The sequence below is a fragment of the Chiroxiphia lanceolata genome, chromosome 2 (assembly GCF_009829145.1).
Source record: "Chiroxiphia lanceolata isolate bChiLan1 chromosome 2, bChiLan1.pri, whole genome shotgun sequence".
Classification (NCBI taxonomy): Eukaryota; Metazoa; Chordata; class Aves; order Passeriformes; family Pipridae; genus Chiroxiphia; species Chiroxiphia lanceolata.
In genome coordinates this window covers 57,565,016-57,590,432 of record NC_045638.1, presented here as the reverse complement: position 1 = coordinate 57,590,432, position 25,417 = coordinate 57,565,016, and the positions used below count along the sequence as shown (strand labels likewise).

Below are 25,417 nucleotides of genomic sequence, written 5' to 3'. Positions count from 1 at the left end.
TGGATAGCACAGTTTCCATTTTTTTAAATGAACAGAAAAAAGCTGTTTCGTAAGAGTTCTTTAAAAGCTGCTTGTTCTGCTTGAATCATGCACTCTTTGTAGCTCCAACACTGGCAGCTGTCTCTGCAATAAATTTATCTCACTGACCAGTTGCAGGCATTAATAAAAATATATCTATGTTTTTAGTTTCCCTTAAAGGAATCATATGAAAAAATATTTTGGAAATTTGTCCTTGTTACTCATAGCCTCTGAAAAAGGGGAGTCAATAACAAATGGGGAAGTAGCTTGTTTCTTGGCATTGAATTTGCTTGTTTTCTCAAAAAATAAGCATGTTGTTAAGCAGAAATGAAGGCAAGAGTAACAGTTAACTGGGAAAGGCCAGTTGGTTTTGAAGCCATGTGATTTTCAGAAAACAAACTGAAGGAAATCCAGTCCTGGCAGAAGCTTAGAAGAACCTAATTTAGCTGGTATAAAGCTAGGAGGCTTTAAGGAAGTTCTTGAGAGTAACAAGAGTGTAAAACACAAAAGTCCCATAGTTCAGATCAATGTAGAATAAATAAAGTGGAATTGCGCTGCAGATCTTTCAAAGTGGTGCAAAAAATACACTATGCAGTTCATTCTCCTCATTTCTTTTTGAGGATGATTCCCAAGAAAATCTAAATCAAAGTTGTTCTCTAAGACAAAGGAGGCCACAGTATTGCTCTCAGTGTGTTGTCAGTGCATTGGATTAATTACCTGCTAAAGACTAGGTGTAAGTTTGCACCTAGCACTGACAGTTTACTCATTAATTGTAAAATGTACACTATCAAATTAGTTCCAAGTAAAATTAAGTTTTAATTCTGATTTGTGGTAGGGTTGCACTTACCACTTACTAAAAGTTATAGAACCAGTTTAGACTTCTTTGAAGGTATAAGAGGGATCGGCAAATGGTTGGAAAGCACTGAATTTTCCTTATGCAATGGCTTCAAATTATATGTACTTCGTCCAGATAGGACTGTGAATGTTCTTTTTTTATAATCTAATAATAATAACATTTAAAACCAGAATGTGGTGTTTTCAAGCCATCTCAGTTGCACTGGTCTCGCTGTGTACAGTCAAGCATTTAACACTTGTGCTGGACAAGCTGAGGTGGTGTAAGTGCCATGAACATATTGTGCCTTTACGGATGACTGGTTTATCAGTGCCTAGTTCTTCTCTGTATACTCTTCACCTTCAAAAGTTTAGTTTTCTACATCAACTACTATTAAGGACTTAGCCTCTTTGGCTCAGATTCAAAAACTGCTGGCTCATAAATACAAATGCATTAAACTTGAGCAGCTGGAGCATTTCCAATTATCTACTATGCATTCCCATCTAGGTTATAGTACCCAGGGCACGAATGCATGAACTGCATTTGAAACTGCTTCTAAATCATTGTGGTTCATATCCTGAAGTATGAAGGTAGCCTGAAGTAAGTATTAATTTACTATAGCACACTTAACTCCTGCAGTGCTAAGGTTTGCCATTGTGTGGCTTGGCCATTCTTGCTTTGAGTAGATCAGATGTTTACTGTTGGGTGTGAGTTAGATCCAGTAACTGTTTTGGCTGTTCGTGTGCAACTTGCATTCACTCATCAGTCAATGTTTCCTTCATAAGAGTATTGCATTAATTTTACAACTTCTGGTGTTCAACTTCTAGCAGTAATATAGTATGTACAGAGTTGTGTATCATGTTTCCCAGACTTTGAGAATCATGTTGAGTGAGTGTGACAACACTTGAGAGCTACAGCTGAAGTATTTCCATATTTATTGTAAATGTTGTAGATTCTTTTTTCCGTAGGGAGTTCCAGTGCTTATTAAAACATTTAGCATATCTTCACTTTTAAGTGAATGTCCAACTCTGACTTTGTTGATTTACTTTATGAAACTATACTTTTTATAATTTTCCTGTATTGTCTGTCTGCAATTTTGTGTTATGACCAGCACTGAAGGGAATAGCCATTTCAGTTTCACTGTACTTAAAAGGGGATTGTCAAATTAGTGAAAGAGAAATGGTCCCCAGAACACCTTTCTTGTAACAAAAAATAACACTTCTCTGTTCTGCTGGAAAATGTTTTATCAAGTGTCCCAGGAAACACTTCTAAAACAGGAAAAATACTTTATCGGGAACAAATCATATATTTTAAATAAATTGCATGTTAATTGAAATAATTAGTTCAGAACTGAAAAGAAAAAGCTAGTGTACTGTAATTGCCACATCTGAAACTGTGTGACTAGAATGTGGTAAATGTATGGGGGGGGGAGGAATTAAAATCCTTCTCCTCAGTTCTGATTCTTAAAAACACAAAACTCTTTGGCATGCTTCATAACTTTTAATAGCTCAGCTACAACCTTATGGATCTCTGGGTAATTATATTCTAATACATTTCTGCGCCAGCTGCATCACTCTATCTGAGCTTTTTCCAGTACTACATTAAGTGATATGACTAACATCTGTTGGATATTCTTTGTTCTCTCCTCTTCATCCTAGGACTGCATTGGAATATTCTAGAATTTTCCTCATTTTAGCATATTTGTACGTGTTGGGCACTTGTATTTGTCCACTCTTATCTGATAACTTCTGAACTGGATGGCCAATTTAGAGATAGAAAGGAATTATGATAGTAATTTTTACGAGTCTGAAATTGTCGAGAAGGAGATATGTTTTAAGGACTCTAGGAAATAATAAAGAATTTATCTCACAGTAGCCATCAAAGAATGGACAAGGTGAGTATTTACTTATAAATGTTTCAGTCATAGGAAAAGTTTAAATAGTAGCTTGCATCTTCTTGAGGAGTCACTCAGATGTGAGGCTCTAATCGATATAAAATAGGGCTTTATTGCTTCAGCTGTTTGAAAGATGTTTGTTTTTCAAGTGCACCTGCTGCCTTCATATTGGAGAAGGCAGAATCAAAGCATTTCCTGCGTTAGGATTGGGTGATGGTTTTATGGTCTTTTAGGTTCTGTAAATTCATTCCTTGGTCTTTGGCAAAACCTGGGAAGTGCTGTCTCCTGCTTAGAGAAACCTTTCCTTCTTACTGGAAGTTATCTGGACTGGAGGATGAGCCTTGCCTGTGGTTCCTGGGGGGAGCATAGCTGCGGGAAGACCCAGGTGAAGAAGGAATGCACACCTGCTCTGCTGTACTGAACTCACTGGGAAAACACACATTATGACAACCTTGAATTGGCAGCTGTAGTATGACACAGGTTGAAGCATGTATGAAACTTCATATGTATGATAACCCTGGCTTTATCACTTCTTATGTAATAATAATATACAGTTTGGAAACATTTAATATTGATTTCATTAAGCCTGTTTCTTACTCTGTGCCCTTCTATGTTAGGTGCTTTTGTCTTGTCCCTGCTTAAACTTTTGTCCTTGTGTTGTGTAGGATCAAGGCTCCTTTTAACAGCTCTCAGTAATGATAAAAGTTTGTGTCTGTTCACCAGATTTGACAGAATTAGAATGTGAAAGAGTATTAAGTTGCTGTAAGGATTGTGATAATAAGTAGTTAGGTGAAGAAGCAGCATTCTGTAAATCACAAAAACCGAGAAAAAAAACACCAATGCAAGTTTCTCCTTCAGTAGGCACCAGAGATACCATTGTGGAGTGTGGCTTTGTAAGTCTTCCAGTGCTGGGAAAAACAATTATACTTCATATCAAACTCAATAACCAGAAGCAGTGAATCTCTAGGAAAGGAGTGGTCCATATGTTTTTCTTGTACACAGCATTATTATTAGCCGTCACTACATTTATCAGAGTAGTGCCTGCAGCCCAACCGAAATTGAAATCCTACTTGTGTAGGATGTTTAATACAGAAGTACAACTTTTTAATTCATAGCTGTCCTCTAATACAGCCTTCTTCCTCTTATTAAGAGAAAGGCCAGATAATAAAGCAATTCTGTTATAAACAGAGTTATGGGTATGTCTTCCAAAGTTTGAGTTTTGGTTAGTGTTGTCATTACTTTGAAATTTGAATTGAGAATCTGGCAGCTTTTAGAGCTCGGAGGCAAACTAGTGTCCTTTCTCTGGGTTCCAATCTACTGAAAACCATTTAACTTTGGCATTATGTGTTGTATTTTGATTGACTAATATCCTGGAATTCGTGGAAGAATTTTGCTCGACAGGGCCTTTGGAGATTGCCTGCTTCAGCCCTTTGTCAGGACCTTGCATAGTCAGGTTTTGATTTTCTACAGCACTGGTCTCCAAATTTTTTGATTATGTACCCACCCATCAGTAAAGATGTTTTGAGTGTGCTCTTCCAATATATGTCAATTTTTAATTATATGCATATGCTATTCTACTAATATATGTATACTATAAAGCATACACACAGAAAAAAAATAAAGGATAAGATAAAGATGAAAACCACTATTTAAAAGGGGTTTTTTTCAGTGACAAAAAATATTTTCTTCTCACACTCCAAGGCCTTTGACTTGTGCTGGGGTGCATTTACCCCTCTTTGGAGACTGGTGATCTACAGGATTAAGATTTTTGCAGCCTCTCAGGCAACATAGGCCAGTGCTACACCTCTCTCACTGTGAAGATATCTTATTTTTTCTTTTTCCTTATAGCCAGGCAGAATTTCCAATGATACAGCATGTGCCTGGCATAGAATCATAGGATATGCTGAGTTGGAAGGAACCCATCATAATCATAGAGTCCAACTCCTGGCTCTGCACAGGACACCCCAAGAATAACACCATGTGCCTGAGAGTCTTATCCAAACACTTTTGCAGCATTGCCTCCAAGAAGAGTTTGATTTAAGGCTCTCAACAAGCATCCTTCAGGTAGTGGGATCTAGCTAGATGACTGGCTACTCTAATGCTCTTAGCTTCTCCTTGTCTTTCATGGGCCTAAGCCCAGTAACAATCTTTGTGGCATCTCATACTGGGGAGGAGGAGGTGGCTGGGAAGAGCAAAACCAAATACAGTATTCAGATTCCACCTTATTACTGCTGAGTAATGGGGAATAATTGCCTCCTCCCTCAGCCCTTCAGCTGTGCTCCTCTGCAAATACAGCCCCGTATGCTGTTAGCCTTTGTTCCTCCGAGGACATGTGCTGCTGACTCATGTTGTTTTACCTTGGTGATCCAGCTGATTTAATGCTGATGTGTTTTTCAGAGACTATCCTTAGGATCAGCTGCTAGTCTCTTGGAGATGTGGAACACTGATCCTTTGCATGTGCAGAGGAAATGCACTGAATGCACTGCCCAATGATCTCAGCCTTACAATACTCCTTAACCCTTAATGAACAACTGACTAAAAAGCAAAGTTGTGTTGTGCTTTACAACATGAGAGTAATACCACAGAAACATCAAAGTCCCAAATCTGAAGGCATTTAAGAATTGAGTTAAATTGTCATTACCATTCAAGAAGGCAAACTCGCTTGCTGAACTATGGAATGGTACGCGGTTTTTGAGCCTCAACATTGTTTAGCCTTTTGCCTTTTTAGTGTAATCCATTCCTTAAAGGTTCCTGAGACATAAGTCCTGGAGTCTAAACAAATCATAACCAGTAAATTTAGATGCCCTCTCTTTGCTTCAGCTTTGATAGCCTTCATAAAAATTTTTTAAAGTATTTTCAAATTCATATGTTGATAAGAAAAATTAATAGTATTTCAGGTGGGGGTAGTGGGGAATAGGTAGTTTGCAACTTCAGTCTCATACAAAGCATTAACCTACACATGTTGGTTAAACTCTTAGGAGACCCTGTACTTTCCTTTCATCCTAGGACAGACTCGATGCAGATTCTGAAAGAACAGTGTCAGCTGAGTTAGCAATCCTGAACTACACTGGTCCTGGTTCAGTATATGCAGTAGCAAGACAAGAAATGAAATGGCTATTCATGCAGCAGTTGTTGCTGTGCATGAATCAGTGTAGATTTCTAAATAACCATGCATTTAATGCACCACCAGTAGCAAATTACTTCTCAGCTGCTTCTGTGCTTAGCAACTGTGCTGTGAATTATCTCTCTGTTCATCTAATGTGTCCTTTTTCTTGTCTGGTCCCTTTTAGTATGTCCACAAGAATGGTGCAGCGAGTACACCTTTAATAAATCCTTAGGTTTATCCCACATGTTATTTTACCCCTTCTAAAGGCGGCTGCATCTGTTAGTTTTCAGTGGTGCAGGAAACCTGACAATAAGCTAGTGAATTGTTTGTGTGGGTTCTGTAGGCTGAATCTTACCTGTTGTCCAAATGCAAGTTGTTTTTCTTGTGCCCTTTCCAAGACCTCACTAAACCCTGAGTACATCCAGAAGCTAGATGGAATTGGAGGACAGTTACATCATCCAGAGCAGTTTTGTGAGGAGTACAGCTGAAATTACAGTATGCACATTTTGCTTTTGGTATTTTTAATATGGAACAATATTTTCAAGAAGTCGTCACTCATACTACACTTTGAAAGTTATCAACAATTTTAAGTCAACCAGTTGTAGACAAAAGCTTGTAAAGTTATTCCAGTAGAGATTGTAGGTATTTGTGGCCAGCGGCAGGGAAAATACCCTCCATGTTGCTAAGGGAGGTAGACCTGTTGATATAATTGATAAAGACTTTTGGCAAGCCTGTGTTTGCCTGTCCACTTTTATTATTCTATCATTGTCAGAATCAACCCTTCACAGGATTGAGTTAATTCTTTTTTGTTTTAGAAAGAATAGCATTACCTTTATGTACTAAAATCTTCTGTTATGCCTAACTTTTTAAGCTATTAATGCCATTTTAGTGGAGTGAAATAACTTGAATCTCTTTTCACTGTCATGGTTTGTCATTTCCAGACTTTCCTTTGACTTCCTTTTCTTTTTTCTTCTTCTCTCTTTTTTCTTTCCTTTTTCCTATTTTCCTTTTTTTTTTTCTTTTTCTTTTTTTCTTTTTTTTTCCTCTGCGAACATGGTTAAAAATGTGTTCTGTAATGAGAAGCCAAGAATTGATACCTCCCTTCCTATTGGAAACTCGTGTGCTCAACAACTCTGTTAATATTTAAGGACTGTCTGTCCAGTTTTAATCCACGTAATATCTGTTCAGTGTTTTTATTGAAGAGAAATGTTGTGTAATGCCAAATAAGGTTTTAAGATTGTTTTTCCACATCACTTATTAGTACCTTTTTCAGCAATGTCCATCACCAGAAGATTCGCATCAAGTTAATTGGACAAGCTTTTTCAATCAATCTTACTTTTATTTTAATTCTTACAAATAACATCCAGTGTTGACGTTCATTTTTATTTGGCCTCAGATCACTGTTTGCTAACAGGCTTATATTGTCCCATTTACCCTTTTACAATACAGTATTTAATGCAAAACTTCTAGTTTTCTTCCAGACCTCTGAGACTTTCTCTGAACCCAAGGGATTTGCAAGTCATTTTCAAAGACCTAGGTAGATCTCTTCCAGAAGTCTTGAATGCAAGCTTCTGGTAGCTGCTGATCTAAAGGCTCTCTTTGCAGCCATTTGAGGTCCTTGCATTGAATGTATATAATTTATTTCCAGGATAAGTTTATTGACCATTTCTTATCTTGATGCCAATCTTTTGTCAATTTTAGCTGACTTCTCCTTCTCCCACACACTAATTTTCTCTTTTCAAATTGCTATTTTTCTTTGTTCTCATAGTAAAAAAAAAAGGCCCCTGCAATGGGTAGACACACCACGTCTTACTGTCTGACCATATTATGCATGCTGACTTGTAAGATTGCTGCCTCTTGACTACTGATGGCGAAAAGTCTTTTGATGAGCGTGTAGTGTAGACCCACATTGGTGTGAAGTTTAAACCTTTAGTCTTCGAGACTAGTTCAGTGACATTGCAGAGGAATCTAATATTGTATTGTCAAGAAAACATTGATTTATTTTTTTTCCCTAGATTGATTACACAGTCTGACAGGTAGTACTTTTATTATTGTTGTAGAGGGTGTCAGGAATAACACTACTAGTACCTCCTGTCAGGGTTTATCGATGAGCAGCATGCTTTGTCTCCAGAATAAATCAAGCACTTGGATCCAGACATGGAGCTTAGCTGTGTCCCAGTTAAGGCGTGAAGGCTGTGTAACAAAGGTGGACTATCTACCTAAGCACTCAGGTGCCTGTGGAAACCTAATTTTCATAAAAATCAAATTGTTAAACACCTGTGCAAAAAAAAGGAAAGCTGCTTTGTGGAAGAGAACATGAGGGTGCTGGTTGACCTCCAGCTGAACATGAGCCAGCAGTGTACCCAGGTGGCCAAGAAGGCCAATGGCATCCTGGCCTGTATCAGAAGTAGCATGGCCAGCAGGATCAGGGATGTGAGCATCCCCCTGTACTTGGCACTGGTGAGGCTGCATCTTGAATCCTGCATCCAGTTCTGGGCCCCTCCTTACAAGAAAGACATTGAGGTGCTGGAGTGTGTCCAGACAAGGGCAATAGAGCCTTTTGGGCTTGCTCACTACAACTACCTGAAAGGAGGTTGTAGTGAGATGTGTGTTGACTTCTTCGCCCAAGTAACAAGTGATAAAACAAGGGGAAATGGCCTCAAGTCGCACCAAAGGAAGTTTAGATAGAATAGTAGAAAAAAATTCTTCACCAAAAGGGTTGTCAAGCATTGGAACAGGTTGCCCAGGGAAGTGGGTGAGTCACCATTCCTGGAGGTATTTAAAAGATGTGTAGACATGGTGCTCTGGGACATGGTTTGGTGCTAGACTGGGTTGTGCTGGGTTAACAATTGGACTTGATAACCCTAAAGGTCATTTCCAATCTAGATGATTCTATCAGTGAATGAACCTGAGACCAAATGTTGGGCATGTCCAGAGCAATCCTGTCTTGGAAGGCCTGAAGAACTTGCAATGATGTTTTTATTGGAGTCAGTTTGAGTTATGTTTAGTTCTCACTGATGTTCAGTTTGATAGACATGTTTTGGTTTATGCCCAAAAAATGATGGTAGCACTGAGTGCCTCGTAAGTTATGAATTCAGTCAAAAGTCATTTTGTGTGATAAGGGCAGTTAGTGCTTTCTGATATAAGAAACTAGTCATTAGCATGGCTTGGGAATAATGAGCTGCATTCAACTTAAACCTGGGGAAATTCAAGCCAGCTTAGTTCAGAAGTGTGTTGCATTACTGCTTGGAGTATTGGAATTACCTTTCTCTCTGTGATGCTTTAGATACCATTGTAAAATATTTGGAGCTGTAAGACCAAGAAGCGGCACCAAGAGCAAGCCTGGTTTTAGCTCTTGTGGGAGCAGGAATCAGTGCCTTGATTCTAACCTCTGCTTCCAGGCTGTGTATTAATTATGCATTAAACAGTCATTGAATAATATCCTGGGAAGCTTATCATCAAACTTGCTGTCTTGAAAGATGATCCAAGTAAGTTTCATCAGCCCTCTGCCCACCTGCAGAAGTGTTGGGGACTGACTGTAGCCTGGAGAATTTGTTTGATGAGGAGGAAGGCTTTTAAAGTAAGATAGGAATAAAAAACTCTGCTCTTACTGTTTGAGAGACTAATTAGCCTGGCTAAGCAGGTATAAATGACTTAGCATAAGTGTTGATGAATCTTCGTATTCACAGTTATGTTTCAGTCTTTTAGCCTAGAGGGATTTTTCTTCTCCAGTTTAAATCTTTGCAGACTGTACCAGGAAAGGAAATGAATCCTCTGAAATAGTGTCAGAATGGATTTTTTCCCAAGTTTGTAGTTTTACAGCAGGACAACCTTCAGTATGGGAATAGTTAAACCATTCTGTATATGTACTATATATGTACTGTATAAGCTGTACAAGAGGTTTATAGTGCTTTGTTAGTGCACAAGTCCTCTTGTACTGACAGCACTGTACTACGGATTTCAACCCACAGCAGAGGTACAACATCTGCCTTAGAGGGGCAAGAAAGTAAAAGCGGTCAGTTGGGTGGGATGCCTCTGAGTCAGTTTAGAAGATGCCTCTGTGTAGTAATCTGCAACAGCAGATTTTTAACTAAATATCTCTAGAGCTTGGTATTGAAGTCAGTGTCATTAAGCTGATTTTATTACTCCTTTCTTATTTAAAGTTACATGCTGTAACAAGTAAACAGCTCTGTTTATGAGCAGATAGTATATTTGTGTGAGAAGTTTGAAAGTCTTTGTGGAGAGTTTCATTAGCCGGATGATATCAAGGCAAAACATGTAATGCCTGTGGCATTACTGACTCAGGCTATGTAACTTCAAAATTATACCTACTTTTTTTTACCAGCCTACTGTAAGTACTGGCTAAGAGAGGCAGTTTTGTTTTATTTTAAAAATACTGTACAAGCTGCTTCTGAGCTTAATCTTCATGTCCATGTTTGATGTTAAGCACTGTTTTCAGATGCAAAATATGATTAACTTGTGGGAATTCTAAGTGTGCCATTCACCCAGTGAATTTTTTCCATCTGTCTTTCTGTTTTTTTAAGAAACACCAGTATCTCAATTTTTGTTGATCTAATTCTTTTTTTATTTCAAAAGCTAAATGTACTGAGTCTAGCTGGGATTGAGTTAAGACCAGTACACTAAACCAGTATAACTTAGTGGTTTGGTTTTGCAGTTTTTTTCAAACAAAGTGAAATGAAATTTTAAAAGCAGCTTATAAGACTTGCAATATGTATTTCCAGCATGGAAAAATGTTGATCTTCAGCTTTTTTGGTCTTAATTCTTCCATCCAGTCTTCATATAGCATTAACACACAAAATACCAGGAAACACGTTACTTATGACTTGTTAAGGTAATTGAAAGGAATGCTTGGCTGAATCCTGCTTTCTGTTATGTTTGATGCCTAAAGGTGCTGAGAAAAAAAAACAAAACTCTGGAGCGGTTAATTGAGGATGAGATAAGAAAAGGGTTTAATTTGTGCCCAGGCATAAAGATCACAAGACACGTGCACAGGCCATGCCTGAGATGTTACATTTTATAATACTGCCCGACCAATCCAAGTTTTGTCCGTCCGGTAGCTTTTGCCCTGGTCCACCCCCTGGCCCACCCCCTGGGAAGTGGGTGTGGGGGCTTTTCTTCGTCATCTTCATCTGGGTACATGGTCACCCAGTTCTTGACTGTTCTCTTGCGGTTCAGGCCAGGATTAGATGTCCTCAAACAGAAGAGGCCTGCCTTGACAAAAGACTAAACATTTTCTGCTGGAATTCAGGGGTAGAATTGATATGGGGACATAGAATCGGGTGATGGGGTAGGGAATGTGTAAACTATTGTGCTAAAGGGTGAGGGAATAAGGGCTGCAGCTTCTAAAATCTATTTCTACTACTTAACTACTTATAAAGGTTATAAAATTAGGAAAATAAGAAAAAAACAGGTGGACCTTACGGCATCATGCTGCTATGTGATCCTCCTCAGAGTTGAAGTGTATCACTGCTTTCGTGGGCCTCTCGCTTCTGTGGCTTTTTTTCTTGTCATCAGGTTTCATGTAACTTTACAATGTGTGCTAGCAAGGGCTTTTTTGTAGTATAGTTACGAGGATTATAATTTTGTGTGTGGGCATTGCCTCTTCCCTCCCTCCCCAGGTTTTAGCTGCTGATTAAAGCTATTAAAGGACCACTGGTTATCAGAGTGACACAGCTTTATTTCTGGGTCTAATACACTTTGAAACTAAAGAAATGCCAGACCGTGCAGAAGATTTTTTTATTATTATTATTCATTTGTGCCTCACTTGGACATTTTCTAGTAACGAGTTGTTCCTATAATGTGTTCATTTGTGATAATAATAGGAAAAGTGGGTTGATTATTAAGAAAAAAGCAAGTGTCTCTGTGGTGACCCTGTAAGTCTTGGAGTTTTTAGCAGTTTCATATAAACAAGAACACTATATATGTAGATTCTAAGGCAACTGCTTTTTTCTTTTCTTTTTTCCTCAGTAGGCGTTTTGTCAGCAGTGCCAGTCAAACTTAGACAAAACCTTGGTTTGTTATCAAAGTTAAAAGGTTCGGGTTTGTTAGCTCCAGGTCTGTGATGTTTCTTCTTCTGAGGTCCAGCCGCTAGAGGGGGTCTAAAGCACCCTCTCTCTCTAACTAAGGCTTGTACTCGCTGACAAAACACATCTTCAGGGTTGAATGATTGCTGGATTGTTGTGGAAACATACTTTTGAAAAGAGTCTGGTTTCATAATATTCTTTTGTTATTGTTGTTGTTTCTGAAGTGAGGCTGTTTTTAAGGATAATTATTCAGGAATATTTAAATAGTTTAACCATTTGAGTAACTTTTCTTTGCAGGTGATCTGGTGAATTAGTGTACCATCAATGATGGCAGAACATCCACCATTACTAGATACCACTTCGATTATAAGTAGTGAAATCCCTCTTCTGACTTCCCCCATTGTTAGTGGGGATGGAGCACAACAGGTAAGGAAACTTCAGTTGTATTTCTTTTCTTTTTTTTTTTTCCTTACAACAGTATCACTGACATATTGACACTGTAAAAGATAGTAATCCTTCATCTGGAAAATATCTGTGCAGCTTTGGCCGTTCATGAGAGGTTGGGGTGAAGGTAGAACTGATGCAGAGATGAAATTTGTAAGGAGTGTGAAGCAGAAAACCTGTATTGTGAAAGAACTTCATAGAAGAATGGGACCAAACAGCTGCCAAGTTGACAAGCTGCCATGATTGCATCTTAATTTGGGAGCTATATATGTAAATTACCACATGATCTTATTAAGGTTAATAAACCTTCCCCTGCGGTAGAACATAGTAGCTGAGGCACAGCATGTGCTAACAACTATGATGTCTAGATTGATACTTGCTTAAAACTGAGTACTTTAAATGGTGGGACTTGCTTTTGTATGTTAGTGTCTGCCTGGACACTTCTTGAATTTGTATTTCTGGATAGCAGTGCATCCCATCTAGCACATCAGCTGCTCCTCCCAACTTTGTGTCGTTTGATGATGTACTTTGTCCCATCATCCAGGTCTATAAAGAAGATAGTAAACATTCTCTGCCCCAGGGTCAGCCACTGAGGTAGGTGACTAGTGGATGGCCTTCTGCTGGACTTTGCACTGCTGATCACAACACTTCGAGACTGGCACTTCATCCAGTGTTCAGTCTGTCTTGGTGCCTGTGTTCAGTCTGTGATTTACCAGTTTCTGTGTGAGGATGTTATACAAGACAGTGTCAAAAGCCTTGCTGAAGTCATGATAAACAGTAGCTGCTGCTCTCCTCTCATTCACCAAGCTCGTAATTTCCCGTTGAGGGCCATCTAGTTTTGTCTGGCATGATTTCCTCTTTGTGAATCCATACTGACTACTCCCAGTCATCTTTTATCTTTAATGTGTTTGGAAATGGCTTCTAGGAAGATTTGTTCACTCATCTTCCCAGAGCTGAAGGTGATGTTGACCAGCTTGTAGTTCACTGGATCCTTCTCCTTGCCCTTTTTTGAAGATTGCCCTGACATTTGCTTTCTTTTAGTTCTTGGGAATCTCCCCTATTCATCATGACCTTTCAAAAGTAGTTGAGACTGAGCTACTTGTTCTACCCTCCACAAAAATAAGGCTGTCAAGCTGTGCTGTTAAGCTTAGTCTGTAATCATGCAAGATTTTGAGTCAGATATGAATTTAAATGTTCTTTTGGATATGCCTTTTCTTTAAAATGTTGTGTCTTTCTCCTGCCAAGTAAGATTAAAACTGGAAAACAAGCAAAGTGTTTCTTCAAAGAAATAAATTTGCGGGGGGTTATGTTAATCTTCTTAAAGGAAAAACAACATATATACGGTCGGTGCCCTTTTTTGTAAAAAATAAAGGGCAGCTCATAAAGGCTACTGTCTAAAGTGGAACTGGTAGTGATGTTGTGTATTTTAAAAAAGAGAATCTTCGGAAAATATTGGGCAAATTCTCAGTCATCAATAAGAAATGTAATTTTTTTTCCTCATTTCATAATAACTAGCAATTATACCACAATGTTGTCTACTGTCCATGTTCCACAATGTCTAGTGAAAGTTGCAACTTCCATTTTCTGTCCTTCCTTCCCATCTGATACATGATTCATGAAGAATCAGCAAGTGCATTTGTTCAATGGCAGGAAACTTTACTGGAAACCCTTTTTGCTTTTGGTGATTTAAAAGCCATCACTAAGTAGAAAATACTTTGTATATCTGAAATATGGGAAATCCAGAATTGCAGGGACTGCTTTCTCTGTCAGGGCTGTCCCATTAAGACTTAGGCTGCAGAAAGGTCAGGCAGGTGCTTATTTATTTAAGAGAGTCTTAAAATTATTTGTTTGGTTTTTATGGTACGCTAATGAAGGGGGTAGGTATAAATGAAGTGTGATGTATTCAAGTACAAAACACTGTAATGCTGAGCCTTTTTCATCTTTTTTGAAAAATATTTTTAGCCTGAATATTAGTTCATTGTATTACTTTTTTTTCCCTCTTGTGACTTTGAAACTACAAGAAGGGAGAAGACTTCTGCCTTCATGATGGAGTTGCTAATTTTTCTGAAAGCCTGTTTACTTAGCTACGATACACATACTCTGTTGGGGTTACTTCCTTAAAATATGAAAAATACTTCTCCAGTTGCTTTCATAACAGCATTGTGGTGTTGGATTGCATAAACTGTAACTTCATCTGTAGTGCTGACAGAATTTGATTGTGTTCCTGCAATCAAAATTCAGAGCTATTTTGTCCATGTAAATAAATATTATATTCTTCTATCTTCATAGTGTATAGGTTGGTCTGTAGCTATTCTAATTAGTTTTAGTCAGTCCTGACTGAAAAAGTATTGAAGACGAGTAGAAAATTCTTTATTTACCTATTTTGTTTGAATGTTGGTATTTTCTATGTTAGACTAGTTAACTGTATCCTAAACTTGTAAGTTTTTGTTCAGCTGTAAAACATCTGAGGATTTTTTTTAATCAATTCTCCCCTTCTTGCATCTTATCAGAATTAATTATTATAATTATGGTGACATATGTTGTATATACTGCATAGCTGTTACCAAATGAATACAGACCATTCAGTACTTTTCTGAAACAGTTCATATCTTCAAGATAATCTGTTTCAAATACTTGAAGTTCTGCTAGCAGTGTAAATGTGAAATAGCAGTACAAATATTTGAACATGTTAAGATGAAAGGTCCTATGCTTCAAATAGCAGAAGTGTCTGATCAGGCTAAAGCTGTAACTTTCCACCATGTTTTAAAACAAAACAATCCACAAAGTTAGAGGAATATGAGTGTTCAGTCAGAAAACATGGGGAACTTCAACTGGATGTTCATATGTCACTCAGTGCTGCTGTGGGAGACTGCTGCGTTCTCTGTCCCACAGAACAAGGGACTACTGTTAGTTTCATAGGATAAAACCAGTGAAAAGGAAAAGCAAAGACTAAGACTGTTGGCTCCTCCTTCTCTGTTAAGCACAGAAGTACTACTTTTACACCTTCCTATCACTGTGTTCAGCATGAGTGGGTAATGTACTTATATCTTGATGGTGAGTAGGGTTGTGAATGGAGTATGGAGAAGATCTGTAGGAATTGATAAAAACCAAGTGACTCAGAAAATATTGTGAGAGGACAGAAGTGCTTGAGAGTTTTTCATGTAAGGAATACTACTTCAGTCATGCTCTACTGATTATTGTTGAGGCTGGACAGGAAGGATGTGCTTGATTATGTGAGTCCTGATTTGGTGGGAGGAAAGAAAAAGAAGAGGCAAGAGTTCAAACTGTTTTAACACACTGATGTTAAATTGTTTTGGAAAGTTTCTGCAGCACCCAGCGCTATTCCAAAACAAAACAGTAAGTTGCTGACACGAGTTTCCAGCAGCCCTGAAGTTCTGGACCTTCACAGCACCTTCCCACTAAAGCTAGCACTTGCAAAGTGAGGCATCTCTATATAACCTTTGTGTCCTTTATTACCAGAAAAGGTAGATAGCACTCTCAAAGTAGCCCAGTAGCTGTTAACCATTTCCTTTTCTCTGGGAATCGGACACACAGTGTTTGACCTTTAGTCAGCTTTATTTCTTGGCAAGGTGTTGGGATAAAGTAATTCTTCTAGCTTGGGAAGCTGGTTGTTTACCCTCCAGACTTTATTGAGAAGTTTAGATGCTTGGTGGGTTTTCCAAAAATTACACTCTATATGTTTTTGTGTGTACTGCATGTGTGTCTGTATGTATATACTGTGTGTGAGTTAAAGTAGATACTTAGCATCAAATCTACAAGGTAGTGTTTCTAAAACCAGTTTCTTCTTTAAATATTTAAACCTCTCATCTTAAAGTTATTATTAACCTGTTATCATAGGAGAAAATCTTCAGTCAGCAGAGCAATAGATGGCTATAAAAACAAATTAAACAATCTGCTTTTTTGGCTTTCAGGTTGTTTACATATGGGGCAGCACAGCAGAAATATAATGGTGAAGATGTAGACTACACTGCTAAATGCATTTCCTCAGTTTTCTTTCTGACACTTCTGCTTCTGAAAAGCATATGGTACATTATCAAGTTCAGTTTGCTTTGTTTTTTCCTTACTGCTGAAAATCAAGCCTAGAACTGCATATGTTTCATGATCTTTTCCTCTACGAGAAAAAAATCCGTGTTAAAAGTTGTTTAACAACATATAGTGTTATAACTGTTGTCCCTGGTTTCCATATTGTGCTGTTTTCCTTTCATCTGTGTTTTGATTTCATAGAACACAGAGTATGTGCATGGCTGCTTCTTCCTTCTTTGGCTGAGTTTTTTTGTTATTCTTTTTTGTACTTCCCCTTTGACTCTATTGAATTAGCAGATACGTCTAGCTTCTCATTTTGGAGATTCACTGAAGTTTGTTTTAGTTGACAATTATTCTTTCATCCTTCAGTGAGTTCATAGCATTGAAGCGCACCAGAAATGTGTTCCCTGGAACCATTGGAACTCTCAGGCATGCAAGTGCTTCAGTGCCAGCTTATTGAAGCTCGTTATCAGGCTGTATTTTTTCCCCAGGATTGATTAGTACTTTTGTGTAGCAACCATCACTGGAAAACACATCATCAAACTTATATGAGACATTCTGTATACAAAAAAAATCTCTTCCGTAAAAGTTTTTAACTGGTTGTTGGCTATGATTTTTTTAAAAAAGCAACATCGCAAAAAAAAAGCTACAAGGATGTGAGTTTTGATGACTCAAGATTACTAGATCCTTCCTCTATCTGACCTAATCATATTTTGGTTAGGAAGGATGAAGTTTTGTTTTAGTTAAATGTAAATTCTTTTTGCCTTAGAGATCAGAATTGTTTCTGATGTATTTAAGCTATATCCTTGATTGCAGATGCATTGAAAACTTGCTTTAAAATTCCTAGAGGAAACCATCATCCTTAGCAGAAAGTGAAGATTCAAAATTCTTTGGTATATAGTAATGTATGAATACTATGCTTTTGGTTAGCAGAAAGCAGCATCAGACTTATTGCACAATTTATGCTAGCATTCAGACATATTTATTTTAATATTTGCTATCGGAAAATGAATGTAGAAACAAGAGTGAAGGCTGTGTAGTTCATAGCCTTTTCTACTTTTATTTGGTATGAAAATTCATGGAACGAAACATCGTCACAAAACTTCTGAGTAATCTTCTGTTCTCTCTAAAATGTGTTTCCGTGTACGTGATATAAATCCTGGGTTAATTTTGGTCTCTGATACGGTAGATTCCTCCCAAGATACTTGAGGCAGGATTTCTCCTGTTGACATATGGGAGAATTGGATGACATGTGAAAATTGGATTTCAAGTCATTTAGTCACTGTAGGTTACTAATACAGTCAATGGGGAGAAATAAGCATGTCCAGAAGATGATCCCTTTCATGTTTTAGGAAGGTGGCTAAAGATCTGTACTTATTTTTTTTCCTCCTTTTTTTATGAGGTGAGAAGGTGCAAATTGGCTGGAGCTATCAGCACTGAGGTAGCCCACTTCTTCTCTGCAGTCTGTTGCAAGTGGGCCCAGTTCCTGAGCCTGTGTGCTCCTTTATTAGTAAGGTTTGGAAGGGTACAGTTATGCCTAAGTGGTGTCCTGGACTCAGGCATGTCCCCTTCTCTGTGCGATGGGAGACTTAATGCTGAGTAAACCAGGATCTGAATGCCAGAGTTCAGGACCTATAAAGTCCTGAAAGTGCTATAAGGTAAAGTGCTTACCTCTGTTTCCTCAGAACACAGGCTCCTGTAATCTCTCTGTAAGTTGTGACAAAAATGTAACTGTTTTGCAAAGTCGTATTTTTAATTACAGAAACTCCACTCTTAAAATATATGAGAATTACACGCTTGGCTAACAAGTAATCTGAATACATCCTCTGCTAGCTGAAACCTGGGTTTTTTGCTAAGAAGCATTTCTTTACTGACAGGTGGTGAAACGCTGGAACAGGCTTTCCAGAGTTGTGGCCAATGCCTCAAACCTGTCAGAGTTTTAAGAGGCATTTGGACAATGCACTTAACAACTTGGTCAGCCCTCAATTAGTCAGGCTGTTGGACTAGATGATCATTGTAGGTCCCTTCCAACCAAAATACTCTATCGTATTCTATTCCATGGTGATTGAGACTTTGCTGTAACTGGGCAGAGTCCATCTAACACTCTCTGTGTTACAGAATTATACACTGTATAGAGCAGCCAGAATGACATTCTCTATTCTAGAGATAAACTCAGGTTTACGTACTATAGCAAAAAATGGCCCTTGGCTTTAATTTTTCTCCCTTTCCTTTTGAAGTAGGAGAGAAAATATATGGGAAAGAATTGGGGTGTAGAGATTTCTCCCATCAAACCATTGGTCCATTGCTGACTGAGCCTTCTCAGTCTGATCTAATTGGGGATGTATCCTTTAATTTCTCTTCCTGCTCAAGTTCATGTTGTCACAGTGGTTTGATATACAGTGATGCCCAAATTTACACAAAGCTGGGTGTATAGGGTACTTTATCAGGGTAAAAAAAGCCTACATTAGAAGTGCTATTGATACACTTGACATTCTAACTTTTTTTTTTAATGAAATGCTATTTTGAATAACTAGAAAATACAGTTCTTCCTTTGGCACTTCCTTTTGTGCTCTGTTTAAGGTAAAAATAGTAGACACATCCAACAGTTTTAAATATTGTGGGATTTTAACTTGCTATATCCCCAAACAGGAATCTGAGCTGTCAGAAGCAATGTTGGGAAATTTAAAATTCTCTCCTAGTCCATAATACTTTGTAAACCAGTGGCTTATATGTTCCTTATATGTCTGAATTCAGTTTCGGCTTGCTTATTTATATTTTTCTCTTAATTGTTGCAATTGCATTGCAGGAAGGGGGTTGTTCTTAAAGGATATAAAGGGTATTTATGACAGACTTTAATTTGATTTAAATTTTGTTCAGCAGAGTTCTTTAAAAATTGAGAAGGTGGTACCTTTTTCTCCTACTTATCCCATTGGCCCTTGAAACAACTGTATAAATTACAGAATACTGCACAGCCTGAGTGAGCTCAGCTGTGACATCCTTAGGGAAGATCTCTGAGGGGGAGGCTAAAGTTCATAGCATTTACTGCTTGTAGGGGAGAGAAAGAAGAGTGTCTATGCTGCTTGCTAGGCCCTCTTTTCGTGCTTCAGAAGAGTGAAAGAAGTCAGGGCAAGGGCTGAAAGGGCTCTGCCTTAGCCTACAGAGGGGGAAGCAACTGTCACTGACTTTTCTGAAATAATGTTGTTCAGCTGTTATCATAGAACCATAGAACATGCTGAGTTGGAAGGGAACCACAAGGATCATCGAGTTCAACTCCTGGCCTTTCTCAGGACACCCCAAGAATCACACCATGTGACTGAGAGCATTGTCCAAATGCTTCTTGAACTCAGACTTGGTGTTGTGACCACTTCCCTCGGGAGCCTTTTCCAGTACCTAACCACCCTCTGGGTGAAAAGGATTGATCTGCTTTATAATGTTGGATGTTGTTTCCTGGTAAATGCCTAACTGGTTCCACACACTTTCAGACATGTTTAGCAAATCTTTTAACTGTCCACCTCACTTTGTTCATCTTGGCTAGCTTTCATAATGTTTGTGGGATTCTGGTTTTTAGTTATGACTAGGTATTACTTGGAAGGAAAATACTAGCAGAACTCTCTAACAATGACCCAACTGTTCAGGTTTTTTCAAATATGAGCTAAAGAGCAAACTAACTCTTCCCTTCTTCTCAGCATTAAAGTCTTCACAACAGATTCAGAGAGCCTGGAAGCAGAGAGTCTTCCAGGAGTATTATTTTTTGCATGGGGAAACTCCAAATAATACCTGTTCAACACAGAGGACTTTGTGGCAACTGCTAGTACAGCCTGCAAAGTGTGAGAGTTGCAAAGTACATGCAGTTGAAGTACAGCTGAAAAGTGTCTTCACTTTTGATACTCAATTGAAATGATTGCAAGGGTGTTCTGATTCCACAGGTGTTGTAAAGAAGACCAGGTTATTATGGGAAGAGAAGATTTTTATTTTTTTTAATACAGTATGTAAAAAACTGATAGGAATCAGATGAAAAATCTTCAAAGCACCTGACTTTCTTTGAACAATGCCACACATACATAGTACATTACAGCAGTTTTAAGTTGAGTTTGGGGTTTTTTTTAGAAATGAGGGGGGTTTATTCTGTGTAATATTTAGTAGCACCTTAAGCAACTGGGGGGTCGGGGTTTTTTTAATTGTATTCTTCACTTCAAAGAATCTTTGTTAAATTACTTCGTTTTCCAACATTAAATTGGCAGTTTTATACTTTCAGGGCATTTAGATAAAACTTCTATGAAAGTTTACTCCCTGATTCTGTTTTGGACTGTTGCAGTTGTTAATCATGGAAAACACCTACTGAGGGGACTAGCCCCTGGAAGGTATTAGTTAGCCCTTGCTACCACTTTGCTGTGCAGTATGAGTTTTGTTCCTCATCCACTTTTGCTTAGCATTATGAAACTGAAGTCCTGTTGCCTTCAAACAACAAATCATGAAATGAGAATAATCTGATTGAAGTCTTCCAGTTTTTATTTTTAGAGGTTGATGTGTCTAACCACTAGCCATGACTAGAGTTCAGTGACTGCCCCTAACACTGCTTCCTTCTAATTCCCTGTAAACAAGGCTTAGCTTAAAACTTTGAAGCACAAATGTTTGTCCGTTGCATTATCAAAATTCTTTGAAACACTGCTTACATTTATACTTTCGCTGATTTAAAGATATAATAGAGGTATTATTTTAAGAAGCAAATTTTCTGTGCACTGTCTGCTAACCACAGACTGTGTCAGTGCTGCTGAAACAGCTTGGGTTTGCTGTAAATGAGACAAATAAAACTTTGCTCAGCCAAGCTGTGAGAACTGAAAATGCAAAAGAGATGAGACAAATAAAGCAAAAGCAAGTAAATGAAAATTATAAGTATTTCTCAATAATAAAGAATTAGACATTATGGAACATAAATTGATTGACACTGTTGTATGTGGACACTAAGAAGTCTTGAATGTTTATCAGTGACATTAGATGCAGATTTTAACATTTATCTTTTACTGGTTCTTATAAGAAAACTTTGTATTCTTATAAAACAAGGCTCCAAATTATCTTTCTCTGCCCTTCTTCCCAGGGATCAGCTTTTTGCTGATCATCTTCCACATGAAGAGAAGGGGGAGAAACACAAGTACAGTAAGAATTTAAAAAACTTTTCATAAACAAAATTTATTTGCTAGAATGAAAAAAACAAACCAGCAATTCCTGGATCTTTCCAACCTGCCTTTCTACAATAAGCAATGAAAGCTAATTGAAATCTATAGTTTTTGAACGTCACTGCCAATGAGCAGTCTAGTCATCTGTCCAATCTCCCTGTTTCCAGTTGCTTCTGGGGATATTCTGTCATCTTAGCACATTCAGTGGTGCTGACAGGATCTTATAGCAGTAGTTAAAGATTAAATGTTTGCTGATTTTATTATCTGTCAGCTGCCTTTTAGAAAAATGATGAAGAGTTGCTTAGTCTGTCCTCTGAAAACATAGGCCTTAGGAGCATGTCACCAAAAAGGTGGCTTTTTTCTCTTGCTTTTTTCAAACATGCTGCTATTATCTGTGTAAGCTGAAATAGTTTGGGTTGGATTTGTTTTTTAAAAATCACAAGAATGTAAGTTGCTACTATAACTTATTATGTAACACTTCATTCTGTATGGATTTCTTCCCTAGTCCTGAAAACCAGGATTTGTTACTGGTTTTTTACGTCACTACCTGTATGTTTACTATTCTTCATTGAGAAAGTGTTAAACTCCATATATAGAGCAGTTAGATCCTTACAGTCAATATTAGCAGATAGCAGGCTAGAGAACTGTGTAATCATGGGAAGCCTGTAAATTCGAATTTGTAGAAAACAGAATATTTAGAACTTTAGTGTTAAGACTGTTACATCATGTTATTTGGACAAAGATAGGACACTTCTATAAATAATAGTGAGAGACCCGTTTTCATCTGTCGTTGATACTAAAAACAGAAGATACTTTAAGGGAAAAAAAATAAATTCTAACATTACTTTCCCTTAGAGATAACCCAGAAATGTTGTGTGCTGAGTCTTCTGTGAATTGGTGTGGTATAGTACAAAGCTCAACCTAAAATTTTCAGAACTCTTTATTGGTTAGTAGCCAACATAAATGTGCAGGGAGTAAGTTTTTAGGAGATGTAAAAGAAGATGGGAGATAGAAAAATCTTATGAAAAGTGGCTTTAAGAAAGAATTATATGAAAGTAATGTTTTTTACAACCATGAAATTCATAAGCCTTTGGCAATTCAGAAATAAAATTTAAAGTACTGATTTAATTTAGCTTTTATTACTGATGTCAGATGTTCCTATTTAATAATCATATACTCTCTGTAATACCTGTTACATAGATATTTTGCATTTTTCCATTTAGTATGTTTTCTAAGCGTTAGTGGGTTTGATTGTGGAAAAGAGTAGTTCGTAGCCTCATTAGCCTTGTTATGTTATAAAAAGCAGATCTTGAACACACAATCAATGGAAAAACGATTGTGCCGTGTTTGTAACTGACATCACCTTAGCTCAACCACAGATGTGATTCCATCTGGCAATTCCGGTGCTGCTAATGAATAACAACACTCTAGTCTTGCAGTATTCTTTGATAAGTAGCATGTAGGAACTTACAAATATTGTTGTACTAGTCCTACAAATGGGAACTCTGGCATAGGTGAGGTTACAAACCTACAGATCACAGTAATTCCATGTTGGAGCCATGGCAGAGCATCTTGAGTCTGCGTCTGATTTTTCCATGTTCACTGAACCACACTCTGTGAAGCCAATTGATTATTTCCTTGCCATATCTTTTTATTCTATTACAAGCTATTCTTTTCCTCCTTTCTTTCTGGCTTACTTGCAAGATGAAGTCATAAGCTGCATCACAGATTATAAAGTCAGAAGCTGGTTGATTCCGAGTTAGTATATCCTATCTGGGAATCGGGAGGCTAGATTAAAAATGCGGTTATAAAATGGCATATATTTGGAAGCTTTGTTCTCTTAAACCCGAACCTTCTGTTGACTGACGTTAGATGATCCAGAAGCAGATGCTGCAGCAGCTATTTGTTGATTTAGTTGCTATGGTGACATGATACATTCGTGTACAGCAGGAAGCTCACTGTACGTTGGCTAATTTGATAGGAAGGAAGGCTTGAGGTAGGTATTGCTGACTATATTGTTAATTGATCCCACCTTTCACATCCTGCCTCCACATGCTTCGTGGACGTACAGCTATAGAGGAAGGTAAAGTGAGATACTCCGACGTGGCATTTAGGTTAAGGTGCCCTGTTAAAAGAAGGGGGGGGGCAGTGTGCAACACATCACTGAAGATTACCTCAGTATTAAGTGAATGGAACAGATTGGAGCAGCTGGAGTGGTGACTGTTGAATCTTCCTTCATCCTTTGTCACTGTGGTAGCACCAGTTGAATGAGAGAAATAAAAGGATGCGAGCAACAGTAAGTCAAAGTGCTAAGGCTTTTGAAATGGGTTACGAGATAAAGCATGTTGCTAATTAACATCTTGATTGGAGCTATTAGTGGAGAAAAATGTAATTGTTCTGAATAGGTGCCCTAATGACAGAGCATAACTGTGGCTCTGCCTGGAAGTTGTGTTGTATTATATTCACCCTTTTCTAGAAATACACCCTTTTTAAATCTTGTTGCAGACAGACTTTTAAAGATACAGTGTACATCTGCCAAAGAGCTTGGCTGTACCATCCTCTTAAAAGGTTCAGTGTTTTAAATTTTTTTGAAGTCAGAATGACCAAGAGCATTAGCTAAAATGCTTTCCTAAATTTGAAAAATATTCAAAAATTAATTTACCTTTGTCCTTTTGGTTAAAAATTTTCTGAGTACTGCTGAGCTGATTTCAGTTGCAGTATTTTTAGACAAACCACTGCTGTCTCTTTTTCTTTTTTTTTTTTTCCCATGTTGATGTATATTAATAGTGCATTTAGAAATACGATTTTGGTAAAGTCTTTCCATTATTTGTGGATTTTGCTGACAATCATTTGCTACTGACTCAGCACCTATAACTATATAAAGCTAAATATAGATGCTTTCAGATTAATAATAAACAAAACAAAACAACCCTAAAGCTCTCTTCTATTTCGTAGTAAAACATCTCAGAAAATAATGTTGTTTCTGCTAGTATAAAAATGGTTTGTGATTTTCTTCTCTTTAAATTTTGGAGCACTTAGCCATTTTGGTTTTTAGGAAGTTGTAGAAAAAAAACCAACTCCCTGCTACCCCGAGAAACACACACATCCCACAAAACCACTCCAGAATGAGGGAAAATCAGAACTGTGCTTTTTGGTAGTATTGTCTTGCTCCAACTTGTAATCCTTGTTTTACAAGAACAGTCTCTTACTATGTGGTTATATTGGAGTGTGCTTTAACCACAGTTGTAATGTAATGTAACATACTATTATTTCTTCATTTTATATATACAATTTTAGCAATGGCTAAAATTAATGTAACATGTTCTAGCTTCCACACACACACACTCCCTCCACCCTTCTTTTTCCCTTCTTACTTCCCCACATTTGTCAGTATTTTAATATGTATGACAGACTAGGAATCAGTTTTGTTGCTAAAGGATTTTTAGGGGTTTTTTCCCCTATGATATATTTAGTGATAGATCTGTTAGCATTCTAGTTGCGTATATTCAGAGGCTTTTAACTTGGTTGGAAAATTTGTCCCAGATTTCACTCATTCTGGAAAAACATGTAAATTCACAAAGCACAACTAATTTCTTTCAGAGGAAGATATCGAGTAACCCACTCAGTTCCTTTCCCCTTCAGAGTGAGGTGGTGGGTGACTGGGGAGAGGGAAGGATTCAAAATACTCATTTACACTGAAATGCAGTCCAGTGTCTTTAGTTTTTTTGCCTTTGTGGCTGTAAGACAGTGCCAGCCTGTGGAGAGAACAGAGTGCCAGTTCTCATGTGGGCATATCCTGCAACTTCACACATGACACAAATATTTAGTGTATTTCAGTTTCTTTAGCCTCAGTGAGGATTA

At 37.8% G+C, this 25,417-nt stretch overlaps 1 protein-coding gene across 6 annotated transcripts in view; it reads left to right on the top strand.

Annotated features, from left to right (window-relative positions):
* The window catches only part of FNDC3A (fibronectin type III domain containing 3A), a 113,690-nt gene that overhangs the window by 7,361 nt on the left and 80,912 nt on the right, over positions 1-25,417 (top strand). For 2 of the 6 annotated variants that reach the window (XM_032678016.1, XM_032678017.1), the window contains exon 2: positions 12,192-12,320. In XM_032678016.1, coding sequence (XP_032533907.1) covers positions 12,219-12,320 — 102 coding nt within the window. In that variant the 5' untranslated portion in view covers positions 12,192-12,218. Of the gene's footprint in view, positions 1-2,508; positions 2,745-12,191; positions 12,321-25,417 lie in introns of those variants that run through there. The other 4 variants (XM_032678023.1, XM_032678019.1, XM_032678018.1 and 1 more) reach the window with 3 other exon arrangements.